Source organism: Trematomus bernacchii, unplaced genomic scaffold, assembly GCF_902827165.1.
Source record: "Trematomus bernacchii unplaced genomic scaffold, fTreBer1.1, whole genome shotgun sequence".
Classification (NCBI taxonomy): domain Eukaryota; kingdom Metazoa; phylum Chordata; class Actinopteri; order Perciformes; family Nototheniidae; genus Trematomus; species Trematomus bernacchii.
The window spans coordinates 21,527,551-21,542,167 of record NW_022987720.1 but is presented as its reverse complement, the minus strand read 5'-3'; the positions used below and the strand labels follow the sequence as shown (position 1 = coordinate 21,542,167).

Genomic DNA, 14,617 nt, shown 5'->3' with positions numbered 1-14,617 from the left:
TGTGAAACTGATCAGGAATGTAAACACAGGCTGTGCACTACATTCATCCTTATATACGTTCTAGTACAATACATTTAGTGTCTTAACTGAATTTAGGTTTTCTGTCAGAACAATCCCATAATGGAATAAAAAAATCTGAATGATGCCAAAAAGTCAGAAATCTAAAAATGATTCACAAAGTATAACGGTGTATACAATATAGATAGTAGTGAATTAATAAATGATGGAGAGATTTCAGACACAGCTCCTTTTAGGTGAGCTGTATATTGTTGGTCTTCCTGGCAGCCTGTCACCCGGTCATCAACCTGCAGTACTGCACAGAAACCACAAGAGGGCAGAAGTGGATCGGAAGACTGATGTCTCTGTCAGTCTCTCTCTCTGTCACCACTGTTATTCCCTCTATGGTTATTCCCTAAAGGAAATAGTTTCACATCTGTCCTCCTTTTACAGATGTTTGGATTACAAATCACATAGCAACAATACTTTCTATGTTTGTTGACCCTGACTGCATTTTGATGTGACTGAGTTCTTGTTTTGTTTGTCCTGCACAGACAGTCTTTTCTATAACCTGGTCACAATCAAAATGTTCTGCATATCTCCCAAACTTACAATCTGGTACAATAAATGTTCCCTTCCTGCTGTGCAACCCGTTTTTTATAGTCATTCAGCTAATAGACATACATGGAGGTCATTTTAGTTTAAAAAGTACAGCACAGTGAACCTTATTCTAAAGTTCAACGATCTGAGTCTATGCGTCTGGAATATACACCGGTTCAGACAGCATCTGAGTTCAGTGAGAGAACTAAGAATATCTTCACTCTGTAAGACTTCTTTTCGTTCCTCTGCATGGAGATGATCGCTGTCTCTGCTCCTCCAACATCCCCTTCAGATCTCAATCCCTCACATCTCTGCGTTTGTTCCCATCCTCTAAATATATCAATTCCTGCGAGTCATTATCTATTCTTCAACGGAAAGCACCGAACCAGTGAGGGTGCATTATTCTCCTGGTGACAGTGCATTCCAGGGTAACCCCACCTCCCACAGCCCTCCTGTCTCCTCACCCTCTCCTCACCCTCTCCTCCCATCACCTCCCATCACCTCCCTCCCTCCCTCCTCTCACCTTTCCTTCTTTGGACCAACCTGCAACATTGAATAAAAGGCTTTGCTGCAACATACAACAATTAGTTTCTTGTCATGTACATGTTTGATAACAGCACTGGGAGAATCAGATTTTGGCTTAAAGTTCAGCTCTATTTATAGCACGCGCAGAATTATTACCAAACTAACAAATAGAAAACAAACATGCAGTATAATAGGAACAATAGACTGACTTTCTGCCAGTTTCAGTGCAGAAACACATTAACCCTTATGTCGGCCCTTATTTATACAGCTTATCACCGAAAAGCACTGAAACTCTGACAATAATGTTCATGAATGTTATAGCCAGTCCTTAACTAACCCGACACACTGCACAAACACGTGCACACACAACACACAGACGCAGCCACCCACTCACACACTGAGCTGAACATAAGTCAGTATAACAGTCTAACTGTAGCAGTGGAGACCTTCATCTATTCTTAGATCTGTGTTTGACATGAAGCATAGTTGTGTGAAGTTCCTAAGAATGAAGGGCAGATAAACTTCACTGGAAGCGAGCGCAATTTACCCAGGAAAAAAATATTAGTTACAAGATTGCATTGAAGATGAGAGACAAGGGTGCAGAGGTGGATATAAATAGACAAACAGAGACTTGAGAAACTGAAAGAGCGGGATGAAGGGGGAGCTGGGTGTCGGGTTTTCACACACACACACACACACACACACACACACACACACACACACACCACACACACACACACCACACCACACACACACACACACACACACACACACACACACACACACACACACACACACACACACACACACCACACACACACACACACACACACACACACACACACACACACACACACACACACACACACACACACACACACCACACACACACACACACACACACACACACACACACCAACACACACACACACACACACACAACACACACACACACACACACACACACACACACACACACACACACACACACACACACACACACACACACACACACAGTATTTCTGCCTGTGTCATGTTGTGTAAAGCAGTGTGTGTGTGTGTGTGTATGTTTGTCTGACTCTGACGAGCCACATCATATTTACATGTAGGCAGCAGGGAGGAACTACAAAAGCTTTCACAGTGGGAAAACCACAACTTTGGTTGACGCTTTGCATATTTTGCAAACGAGAGAACATTTGTAGAGTTATGAATATAGCCAAGTTGGAATGAGAGGTGGCTGACATAATAATATTATATAATATGGTAAGTGAACATTCTGTCTTACCATTGTGTGACATATTCAAAACCATCTGATACTGAGATAAAGAGAGCTTCATCAATATGAGAGACTACAATTCTGCTCTCCCCTCTGTCCCCATGTCCCTGCCTCGTGATGGCTTATTATCAGCACACCAGGATTATTGTGACAAAGGAAACAAACGTGCTCTACTCAGGCTCTTTATCCATCCCTTACAACCATGTACGGGTGAATCTTGGATAGCAATTAAACAAATAAAAGATATATTTCCTGGATTAAAGCCTGGAGTATCTTTTACACCACATTTCTAACACTTGTTTTCTTTGTTTCTCTGTCTTTCTTATTCTACAGTTGGTCTTTCTGGCAATCTAAGTAGAGTTAAAATACATCCTTCTTGTTTCTATAACTACATGTCCTGTTCAGGGTCATGGGGGGGGGCTGGAAAGGACCCATAATGCCCTGGGAGAGAGGCTGGCATGTTATCACCCGGATACAGCAGCTTGCCTTCACGAGGCCAACACACAGACAAGCATGTTTGTTTTACACCTACAGACACTTTAACGTTTTTAAACAACCTGATTTAAGGTCATACAAGTAAGCCGTTAAGTTAAGGCGCTTTTTGAAGTTTCTAGCAATATAAACCTCACATATAATAAAGGTAAACAAACTGCTTTCTTTATATACAATACAGGAGCTATTCTCCACAATAAGGCACCATCTTTGCCTCATATTGAGCTAGGAAAATCCCTACTTTAGTTAGCTTTTCAAACATGAAATATATTCATAATACATGTGTGATTAGTTTGTACAAGCAGAGACTAATAATACCCAGAATAACCACTTGTTCATGACATATCTAAACCACAGAAGTCAGAACTGCCCCTGAGTCCTAATAACATATGTTTTATTGTGTGTCAGAGTGTGGTCAGGTTTCCAAGCAGAGATACAGTACAAAGCTTATCTAACCACACACACACACACACACACACACACACACACACACACACACACACACACACACACACACACACACACACACACACACACACACACACACACACACACACACACACACACACACACACACACACACACACACACACACACACACACACACACACACACACACACACACACACACACACACACACACACACACACACACACACACACACACACACACACACACACACACACACACACACACACACACACACACACACACACACACACACACACACACACACACACACACACACACACACACACACACACACACACACACACACACACACACACACACACACACACACACACACACACACACACACACACACACACACACACACACACACACACACACACACACACACACACACACACACACACACACACACACACACACACACACACACACACACAGTTCTCCATCAGGACATTACAGAGCGGTCTGGCTGACAGTAGGTCAGTTTTTTGGGCTTATTAAATATCTAAGAATAATCATTTTTAAAAGGTAGAGCCCAACCTAACTAACCTAACTTTGGGACAATATGTTGGCACTTAACTTCTTTTCAATATTTAAATTTAGTTTGCACATTCTGATATGAACATATTAATATTCCTTTTATTTCATTTTATTTGTCTTATATGTTATTTCATTCTAAATTGGAACAAGTGTCACAAAACCACATTTCCCCTGGGATAAATAATTGTTTCTGATTTAGACCTAATGAAATGTGAGATAAATGCAACGCGTACTGACCGTGTGATCGGACGAGGAGGTGGAGGAGGCTGCGGAGGGCGTGGGGGAGTGCTGGTGGTTGTTGTTGTTTGTGGCGAGGGGGCTGATGTTGTTCTTGGTGGCGTTTCGCTGCGCGGTGTCGCTGTAGTCCGCCGGGGGGAGCACCATGGTCGCATCGTCCGTCTCCGAGTCCTGATGGTGGAGGTTGACCACGCTTCTGCTGCGGAACGGGGCAGCAGACACACTGGAGGAAGACCATAAGAGACCACGGTTATATGAAGGAGAAGAAGGGATGAAAGAAAGAGTGGAAGGAGAGGAAGAAGAACGGGAATAGATACAACAATGATCTCAGTATTATGGAGTCAAATGTAACTGTGCCTGTGGGTATGTATTATTATTATTATTATGCACAATTATTTGTATTTTTTTGTTTGGCCTTATGATGGCTAAAATTGGGTGACCATTTTAGTTTTCACTTCATATAGCATTGAAAATTGCATGAAATGATGAGCTGTTTAGTTTAATATATGTTTATGTATGTTTTGTGTGTGTGAGGAACCTAAGAAGAATAGCCAATGCTCATGCTAGTGCTAATGGGGATCCTAATAAAGAATAAGAAGAATAAGATTAAGAAAGGGTAGAATAAGACTATTCAATTAAATAATATGCATGAGTCTCCTGGCATGTATGCGTCCTCCTTTTTCTAGTTTCAGAATAAGTTGATTTTAGGCTTATACACATGATGTTAAACGAAGGGCACAGACTTAACCAACAGTAGGGGGTCCTTATTAAGGAGAAAAGGACAGGATGTTTATGTGCTGTTTGTCCCACAGCTCTGGTTACGGTTTAAACGTTCTGTAGCAGTGTGCTGGCAGCCTCTCTGTGGGAGGTGCAGCACATTCAGATCTAATAAATGTATCCAACAGGGATTAGTCTCTTTGAAGAAAAAGGATGGAGTCGTCTCCATGAAACCCTCTCTCTGTCGTCAGCAGCAAAATGTATTCATCAGCACAAAACATCCTGTTTCCTGAGATTCTGCTGAGCTTGTGTCCATTTTTAGATTCATTGCAAATACATAGATGTCATGGTCATACATAAGTTCTTAAAAAAAACATTATTTTCCTCCACAATGAAGGATGAATCTAAATATTGAGAAAGTTTGGATGAATTGCAGCTTAATAACAAAAATACTTATCTCCAAACTCATACACAACTCATGCAGTATAATATAAGTCTCATTTAACCAGTTGTATGCTCATTTCTTTCCAAACACAGACGTTTTTGCTTAAACCTCACTATTTTAAACACTTTCACACTCTGTTTGTGCTATTAGTGTTAAATAGTGAGGTTTTAAGCATATCTTTGGGAAGAATTGAGCATACAAATGGATAAATGAGACTTAGATAATACTGCAAGAGTTGTCTGAGTGTTTCTAAACTGATGTTTTTATATACTTTTTCTGTTTTTTAACGCTTCCCCATTTAATGTATTTTATTAGGACTTTTTTCCGCTCTTCATTCAGCGCAGAGGCATGCCAGAAAAACATTGTTTTCTTTAAGAACTCATTGTAAAACGGAGTAACTAATCCATATACAAATGGTTATTATAAATTAAGTTTTCCTATAATGATTTTAAACAGAAAGGTTTCATAAAGCTAAATGTGACTGTGAGAATGTGACTTTAGCACAACAGGAGTCAAAGGTCGAGGAGCGGAAGAGTCCCCCGTAGGATTAAAAGGTTATCACTAACAGGAGTAACCAGAGGAAGCACTGCCAACAATACAGCCGCCTGCAACATGACACCTGTGGGTTTGAGTGTGTGTGTGTGTGTGTGTGTGTGTGTGTGTGTGTGTGTGTGTGTGTGTGTGTGTGTGTGTGTGTGTGCGTGTGTGTGTGTGTGAGCTGGAACATGGGGTCTCCTTACCTGTTGTTATTCACGAGAGGCTCGGAGAGTGCACGGCAGTAAGATGAAGGGAACCAGCCCCTCCTGCAAGACACAAAGAGAGAGGCATGATGACATCAGAGCTCCAACCTCCTGCAGGCTGCTCAGGAACCTGAACGCCTCTCCAGATGATTAGCAACCGCTAACCAGACGATGCAGTGACATATATGATCTTTTTTTCCCACATTGTGTATGGTTTAGGTTCTTTAGAGCTATTGTAGTCTCTCTTGTGTTGTTTTTACTGTGTGGATGTAGGTAACTATGGCAGCAAAAAGCAAGAATTCATCACAGAAAAAACATCCTTTTGAAAAGAAGCCTCCGATTTGTAAACAGATCATCAAAGGGAACCATTTCAAATGCCTTTATCCTTTTTTGATGGATTTCTAACCGCAAATCTCCCCTGTTGGCTTGGGACTGTTGATATGTCGTCTTTTATAAGAAGCAAAGGAAATCAATGCCTTGAATAAATAAAGGTCTTGAGTGAAGGTCTTATCTCAAGGCTGCTGTGCTGACACACGATTAGTGTTTGTTTAGAGCTTGAATTCATCTTTGCGCTGGTTTAATAAATGAGGCAAAGTCACCTCAGAGACCTGTGAGGTTTTTGGAGGCCTCAGTATGAGAGACAGCAGAAAGTTGTCCGTGTTTCTCAACATCCAAATAACTTCATTATGAGGAGTTACAAACCATATAGGGAACAATGTGAAGATAGTCCAAATATTTAATTAAATGAAAATGCTCCAACAATTTCGCACCTTGATGAAAAAATAGTTTCTTTCTGCTTGAAAACATGTTTAAAGGAATTTACCTGAGAGAATGAAAGGGTTTATAAAGAATGAGTCACAATCTTTCTCTATCCCGAGCTCATACCAAGGACTGTGTGTCATTGTGCTGTTTTGGTACAAGATTGTTCGTTATCAGTGAGTAGCGGGTCAGACTCTCCCTCTGCGTGGATAAATGTTAATATTTGCACATCTTGTCTTGAGGGTGGGCGTTTTTTCTTTGTGTTTCTTCGATAAAAAACTCCTTCTGGTAAATACACCTCACCCAATCTCACTTATATTTTATTTATTTAGGGAAGTGTTTTCCACTGCGAACGGGTTCACTGTAACTGTGGCATTTATAAAAACCTTGCTCAAGGACAACTGACCCATATCAGGGTGTTTCTGAGTTTCCTGGAAAGGAAGGCTAAACTCTTACAAACCTGTTTAAACGGGATCAGATGCATGTAGGGAAAGTGAGCATGATGAACTATGCAGGGTAGAAGAGAAACCTGCTTCAATCACACGCAAAACTAAATGTTCCAAGATAGGTTGTTGTGTACTTTTTAAACACACATTCAAAATAATAATTAAAATGAATCTACACTGAGACAAATGTATCCGTCCATTGTTCACACTGAATCTGCCATCGTTGTTCAGACACACATTAGCACATGGCTTATTGTTATGTCGAGTTACGGCTGTTGGACCGAGTGCTCCTGAGGGTGAGAAACATTAAGAGGCAGAGCCGCCTGATGACAGGTAATAAATCTTTGCTGCTGAAGCGAGAGTGTGTGTTTGTGGAGCGAGCTTCCCCTGTCAAAGCAGAGCAAGACTTTCATTAATTTACTTTAGGCTGAAGAAAGTGTATCTAGTAAGCAGGAGATAATATCTCATCATTTGGTTTTGGCCTCCCATTGCCCTCCCTTATTTTCATCTTGCCCCTCATTTCTTCATGAGAAAAGGGGTTACACATGTACATAATCCTTTTGCTAAATAATTAGAAATAAAACATACATCTTACAGCTGTTAGTTAATATTTTAAGGACTTTTCACCTTTATAGCCCGGTTTAAAACATTAGTCAAACAAATATAATCAAAAGAAAAAAAAGTCTAATATGTTACATTACTTTGATGATGATATTAAAATAGTAACAGTACTTATTAACAGTACTATGTAACGGTTACATAGTACTGTTAATAAGTACTGTTACTATTTTAGGTTACATTGTAACCTATCATATAACAAAGAGGGATAATGTGCATACTGTAGAAACAGTGCTGAGGTGTGTTATTTTATTACTGGTGATCTCTCCGCTCACTGTGCTCCCTCATCCATCCACAGTGTGTGTGGGTGTCTTAATCGATGTAGGTGTTGCCAGGCGAGTTGCTGGGAAACACTCTCCAAGCTGTTATAAGATAAATGGAGAAACCCGGACGCAATCAAAGGCAAACCTCCAACAGGACGAGCAGCCCCCCCCCCCCCCCCCCCCCCTCTTCAGACGCTCTGATCTGATAAACATGATGATATAAACTTTTTAAGCCTTCAGGTGGTGAAGCAGCAAGAACAAAGTTAGCTGTGCGACAGATTGGCTTCTTAAAGCAACTCAGACTTCTTCCTTTCTGCCCTTGATCAGTTTTTAAATATCATTTGCCAGGTAATTCTCCCTTGCTAGTGATAAAAGATCAAACCTGATGAATGATTTGAATTCAGAAACCCACTTCTGAGATCACAGATCAAATCCCTGTTTAAGAAGTCAGACATCAGAGCCCTGGGTGGGGGGGTGGGGGGGGGCTCGGTGGGTGCCTGTCTGCGCGGGAGTGCAGGTGCCTCGCTCTCCTACATCCCACCCTCAGGCCATACTTTACTTTGATTTCCTTATCAGTGAGTGTTCCAGCTCTGGTAGTGAGCCTCGAGCGCGAGTATGTGCGCATGGAGAGCATATGAATCAGACCGGGGACCATCGGCCAGTCAGGACCGAGGAGACCAGCTCACGTCAATCAGCTGACCGGTATGAGGACCGAGGAACATGACTAGCATATTCAAAATGATAAGAGGATAAAGGACATGAGAGGTATATGTGAATATGGTGAATTCACACTTAAGAAGGAACCATTTCTTGTCAATATTCCCGGAAATATGAGCTTGATAGGGCTGCCCCTCTTAGTTTACTAATTGGTCATTTTGGTCATTTACCGACTAGTTATTGTTAATGCTTTTCCATGCTAAATGACACATTTGTAAGCAAGTAATAAGCACTTCACAGTGAAACAAACGATTGAAAAAAATGTCTATGAGTTTTTTGTGAAGAATCATATCAACTTATCAATAAGAGAACAAACTTGTGCGAGTGTTAGTAGACTTAGAATTTCTTTAGTAGAAGAACAGCCTTATTTAGGTGTATGTAAGTGGTACACCTACATGCAGTGTATCACGTATGTAATCATGTCCCTTTGCACAGCATGTGCCCCTTCCCTTTTCATATTTGTGTAATCACAGTCTTTAGTACCATATATCTGTTTTTAGACAAATGCAACACGTGCGGTTTGACTCACTTCCCGCTCTTCTCCAGCTCTCCGTACATCCAGCCGTCCCTCTCGTCGGGGATGAGCAGGGCGATGACGTCCCCCTCGTCGAAGCTGAGCAGGGTTTTGTTGTTGCCGGCGGTGTGGGGGAAGATGGTGCGCACACGAGGCCTCTTCACCATGTTGTTGAGGCCGGTGGCGACGGACATGGACCTGGCAAGATTGTTTTCCTCGCTACTCCCGTGATCTGGGGGGCGGGGGGGGGGGGGGGGGGGGGGGGGGGGGGAGGAAGAAAGGGGAGGATGGAGAGCAACAGTGAGAATACAATAACAGACTAAACTAACAGTCTGTGCTAGAGCAAGATGCACATATGCTTTCAAATTGCTGCATATATTCAATACAAAATATGCTTTGAGTTAGTCCCATTGACATCAACAATGAAATAAGCCAATATCAATCAACACAAATGACTGATGAGGCTGAGGGGCACGTCATTAGTTTAGCAGGTATGTGGTCATAAATCAAAGTACTGAGAAAAAGGTGAAATTTGACCTGATGATGCCCAGCCCTGCAGACCCAAGTGTTTACAATTCATCCTCTGGGGGCTATGAGTATCTGTACCATAGCTGAATGGCAATATTTGTCAAGAAAAATCAATTTAAGACAACAAAACGTCCTCATGGTGGCACCAAAGTATAAATAAGAAAAGACCACCATCTTCAGAATGTATACTCTTGAATATTTGTAGCACATTTAATGCCAAGTGATTGTTGAGATGTTTTAGTCTGGACCAAATAGGTGGACTGACACACACGCATGACTGCATTGCCAACTCTAAAGCATGGCTAAAACCAAAATCACACACGTTTTTGATACAACCATATCATCCAAGAACAGATTTCTGTAGTGATGAAAGGGCAGCGAAATGGCAAAGACAAAAGTGAAACCCAAAGATAAAGGCTATCAGGAAAGAACAGACACCTCGTGCAGTCTGCTCTTGAAAACACAATCTAACAACCACAAAAGCACAAAGGGAGGTGTAAAATGAACACCCTCGCCTGACATATTACTGTACCTATGCTGTTGTTGAGGCTGCTGGGGACACTGGGCGCGTTGTCCTCCTGAGTGAACATGTTGGCCAGAGGACTGGTCTGAGCCTTCAGAGGAGGAGCCGGCGGAGTAGACATGTTCTGCCACAACAACAACAAAGATAACGTTAGCATGTTACATTTATACAGTGCGAAGAAAAGGAAAGAGAACCCTACATTCCTGCATAATTCACGCATAAAATGTTGTGTGATCTTCCTCAAAGCCACTAGAATCGAAAAATACACTGTGATCTTATACGTCTCAAATAAATGTTTTCCCAACTGATGTCAAATCAACTGAGATTCTATGAAAACCATTTTGAAAAAACAAGTTGTTTAAAATTCCTCCTGTAGAGGAAACATTCAGTTAAGGTCACTGCTGTGAAGTTATCAAAAATAAGGGTTTCCTTTCATTGCCTCTGAAGCACATCATTCAACAAACTAACCAGAACAGGTACATGTTGTTACTTTTTCAAGCAGATGCAGCTCGTCTATTATTCTGAACTTTGAAGAATGTCAAACCACAATTTAGGAGAAACAAAAATACTGCTTTTGTTTTCTAGTTTACATAATATTTCTCTAAACAATCTGGTAAAACTGACAAATCCAACCCTGCACGATCTAAGCATCGACTCATTTTAAATTACTATTGAATTTTGACATTTGAAACATAATGGGTTACATTCATTTGCATATTTCACTGTTTTATGCTTAATTAATAAAGCAAATATTACAAATAATAAATCAAATATTCAATTTCAGCAAGTTATTTATATCAACTCTTTATCTTAAAGTGGACCTATCATGCTATATTTGAATAATATAGTGTAGGACCATACCTATATAAGGCATATTTATACTTTTTTTTTTTCAAAATACCAAACAGATCATGCATTTTAGCCATGCCTCATTTCGCTCAATTTGACAATTTCTAGCTCTGTTTTTGCAACGGCTGATTATGTGAGAACAGCACCATCTACTGGCCTGGCATATGCACTACAGCGTCTCCAGCGCTTTCGAACGGCAATGGCCGTGGCTGTCTCCTCCTGATTGGTGGAGTTGGCCCAATAGCCGTAGCGCCACCGCCCTGACGTCAGGACAGTGTTCAAATCTGGATCAGTTTTTATCAGATCCGTTGCAGCCCCTTTTTTAGAGATTTGGGTATGGAGGAAAATAGAGAGGGTTGTGTTTTCTGACACTTGGTGAGTTCCCTGGAACACCGGGGACACATATTCATGTATAAAAGACGTACAAAAGTGCATTTTGCATGATAGGTCCCCTTTAAAGAACAACATTCTCTTTTGAAAAGTCCATCTTGAGATATTTTGTTCCCCCCATAAACCGGTCTCTTCTGTCCCGTCCTCTCTCCCATCTTACCACACTGTGCCGTGACGGGGAGGGGGAGGGCATGGGCGTGATGGAGACGGGGGTGCGCAGCCCCTCGATCATGGTGAGGACCCGGTCCGGCATGTCGGAGGAGTCGCTGCACTGGTCCTGCCAGCTGTTCAGCTTCGCCGTCAGCATCTCTCTGGCCTGGGAAGCGGGCACAAGGAAATATATTAAAAGAAGACATGAGTAATTGCAGCACATTTGCACACATTTTCATTGCTATGGAAACATAAGGCATGGCAAGGCAAGTATATTTTAGATTTAGGAATAAATGTGTTAACGTGATGTTTTGGTTAGATTGTAAACTGTTGAATGTTTTCTCTGTACAGATGGGGTCCAAAACTAGCAAGCCACATGAATGTTTGGGAGCAAATTCATTTTAGATGCTACACAAATATGGCCAGGATCCGTAGAATTTTCGGAATACTGGGTTGCAGACTAGAATTTTCCAAAGGGGGGTTCGTTTAGCATGAAACACTTGAAATAACGAAGACAGTGAGGTCAAAGAAAACTATTTCTGCTAAAAAGTTAGCAATGATTGAGAGTCAGACCTAAACATGTCAGATGTGTGTCTCACACTGCACTGTAACTTTTATTCAAGTACCTTTGGTATTCATGTTTTATTATCTTTGCTTTTAAATGAGTGTTTTTAAATGCCATTTTATAATATGTTTCTTAATGCTCTTAATGTCTTTCATTTTTGTAAAGCACTTTGAATTGCCTTGTGTTGAAAGGTGCTATATAAATAAACTTGCCTTGCCTCTGTAAGGTACAATGTGATATACTTAAAGTTACTATTTGGGAGATATATTTGACCTCATCAATTCAACCCCACATTAAGTCTAACATAAATATAGCTTAACTCCACTGTGACATAATGAGAGGAGGAGTACCTTCTCATGGAAGGAGGCGTACTGGTAGGAGAACAGGCAGTGTTTGTCCACCAGGAAACAGAAGCGTCTCTTCTCCTCCAGCAGAGCCTCCTTACAGCCGTCTGCGATGAACAGCTGCATGTCCATCTGACGGCTTGTCAACGTTTCCAGGCACTGAAAACAAACAAACCACAAATACAAGTCAAGTTCAATGGATCCAAATCAATTGGTTTGTCTTTTGTTGTGTCTTATCTCCGACGACAGAGCTGTAAGTCCTCTCACTGCTGATGTGTACACACAGCCAACAAGTGACATGAGCAGCCGCGAGTGACATGAGCAGGGCTCCTTTCTGATGTCCTAATCTCTCTCCTGCAGGGGGAGGTGTGATTGGACAGGAGTTTACTGTATTGATAGATTAGGCTGCGCCTGGTGTTCAGTGAAAGGAAGGAGAGGAAAAGGGGACAGCATATATCTTACACTGGTGTGTGTCCCTTTTTTGTATTCTTCTTCTTTATTATAAGCTTTGATTTGATATTTGTATTTTGTGATTAAAGAATCAAAACAATAAAGCTTCATACACACTGATTTCAAGTAACATTACTTAAAGGTGGGGTATGTCATTTATTTCAGAAACACTTTTTGTTATATTCCATGGAATGCTCTTAACATCCCGATAGCAATGAATATATTAAATGCTTTGACAATAAATACATAAACAAATTTAATCTGTAGCGCTGTAAAAAGCACGACCAATCATTTTAGCCGGCCAAAATGACCTACCCCACCTTTAAGTATATGTAGATATGAGTGAACTGATCTCAGAAGAGTGGTTTCAAGAAGAAAAGCAACCATTATGTATTACTGTACGATTATTATTAAGGGCCTTTTGTGAGTGTTTGCTTAATTTACTAGCATAAAGCTATTGAGTGGATTTGAATGTTGGCCAATGCAATGCATTTATGATGATTTTCTAACCACTTGTGCACATAAAAAAAATGCATTTCTTTCCAAAATTATTCATACGTAATACAGCCAGGACCCCGGAATAAACCAGAATAATTGGATTTCTTGAAAAATCGTCTTTGTCCCTGATCTTTTTCTTAAAGCTACATGCGACATACCTATTGTCATCCTTATCCAAGTGTCTGTAGCTGGCATGCCTTTAACTGTTGTTGATTCAATGGCACACACCCTCTCTGACATGCTGAAGGCTTTTGTTTACCAGGAAGCCCTGGTTGGTAAAATGCATTTTTTTGATGTAAAACATCTACTATGTAAACCTACTGTAAGCCCAAAAGCACATTGCACATTAACATTTGGTAGCCATTTGGTATTAGCATGTTAGTAAGTTCAACCAAAAGAGCATTATTTCATGCCCTCACAAACAGTGCAGAAAAAACATCACTAGTGAAGTATTTCTATAAAAACAGCCAGAGATAATCTGTAAAAACAACATTATCTGAGTCCTCCTGTGTGTGCCTTCAGTGGCAACAGCTAAGTGACCCTGAGCAGAGGTGATATCATCGATGTGCAAACAGTGCCGTCTGTCCGCCTGACTGAATTTGATTCTGTCTCTCTAATGCCAGGAAGTCCTTACAAGAGCCCGACCATTCACAGTTGGTATTTCGCTCGAAACTTGATGCCATGATAACAGCCGCTTCTCTGTGGCTTCACGCCAACAAACAAGCAGATTCAAATTTCTGAAGCATTCGAACGCACCTACACAAAGAACAGCAGCATTTGAAATAAATATTATTTCTTGTCACCCTGCTGCTATGAAGACAATCTGTACTGCAACATAATCATCCACTGATTACGTGATCGACACGTATTGTGTGACACTGAAGGCGGATCAGGTTCATGAGAGAGAGCTGTACAGTAAACCAGAGATCTTTACTGTGCTGAGATCTTTACCTGACGTT

At 41.1% G+C, this 14,617-nt stretch overlaps 1 protein-coding gene across 1 annotated transcript in view; it reads right to left on the bottom strand.

The window, feature by feature from the left end:
- baiap2l1b (BAR/IMD domain containing adaptor protein 2 like 1b) overlaps positions 1–14,617 on the bottom strand; it is a 32,632-nt gene that overhangs the window by 1,677 nt on the left and 16,338 nt on the right. Inside the window, exons 7-12 of the mRNA XM_034142534.1 lie at positions 12,717–12,869; positions 11,812–11,967; positions 10,422–10,536; positions 9,377–9,593; positions 6,045–6,107; positions 4,143–4,365 (exon numbers count right to left, since the gene is read on the bottom strand). Coding sequence (XP_033998425.1) covers positions 4,143–4,365; positions 6,045–6,107; positions 9,377–9,593; positions 10,422–10,536; positions 11,812–11,967; positions 12,717–12,869 — 927 coding nt within the window. The remainder of the gene's footprint in view (positions 1–4,142; positions 4,366–6,044; positions 6,108–9,376; positions 9,594–10,421; positions 10,537–11,811; positions 11,968–12,716; positions 12,870–14,617) is intronic.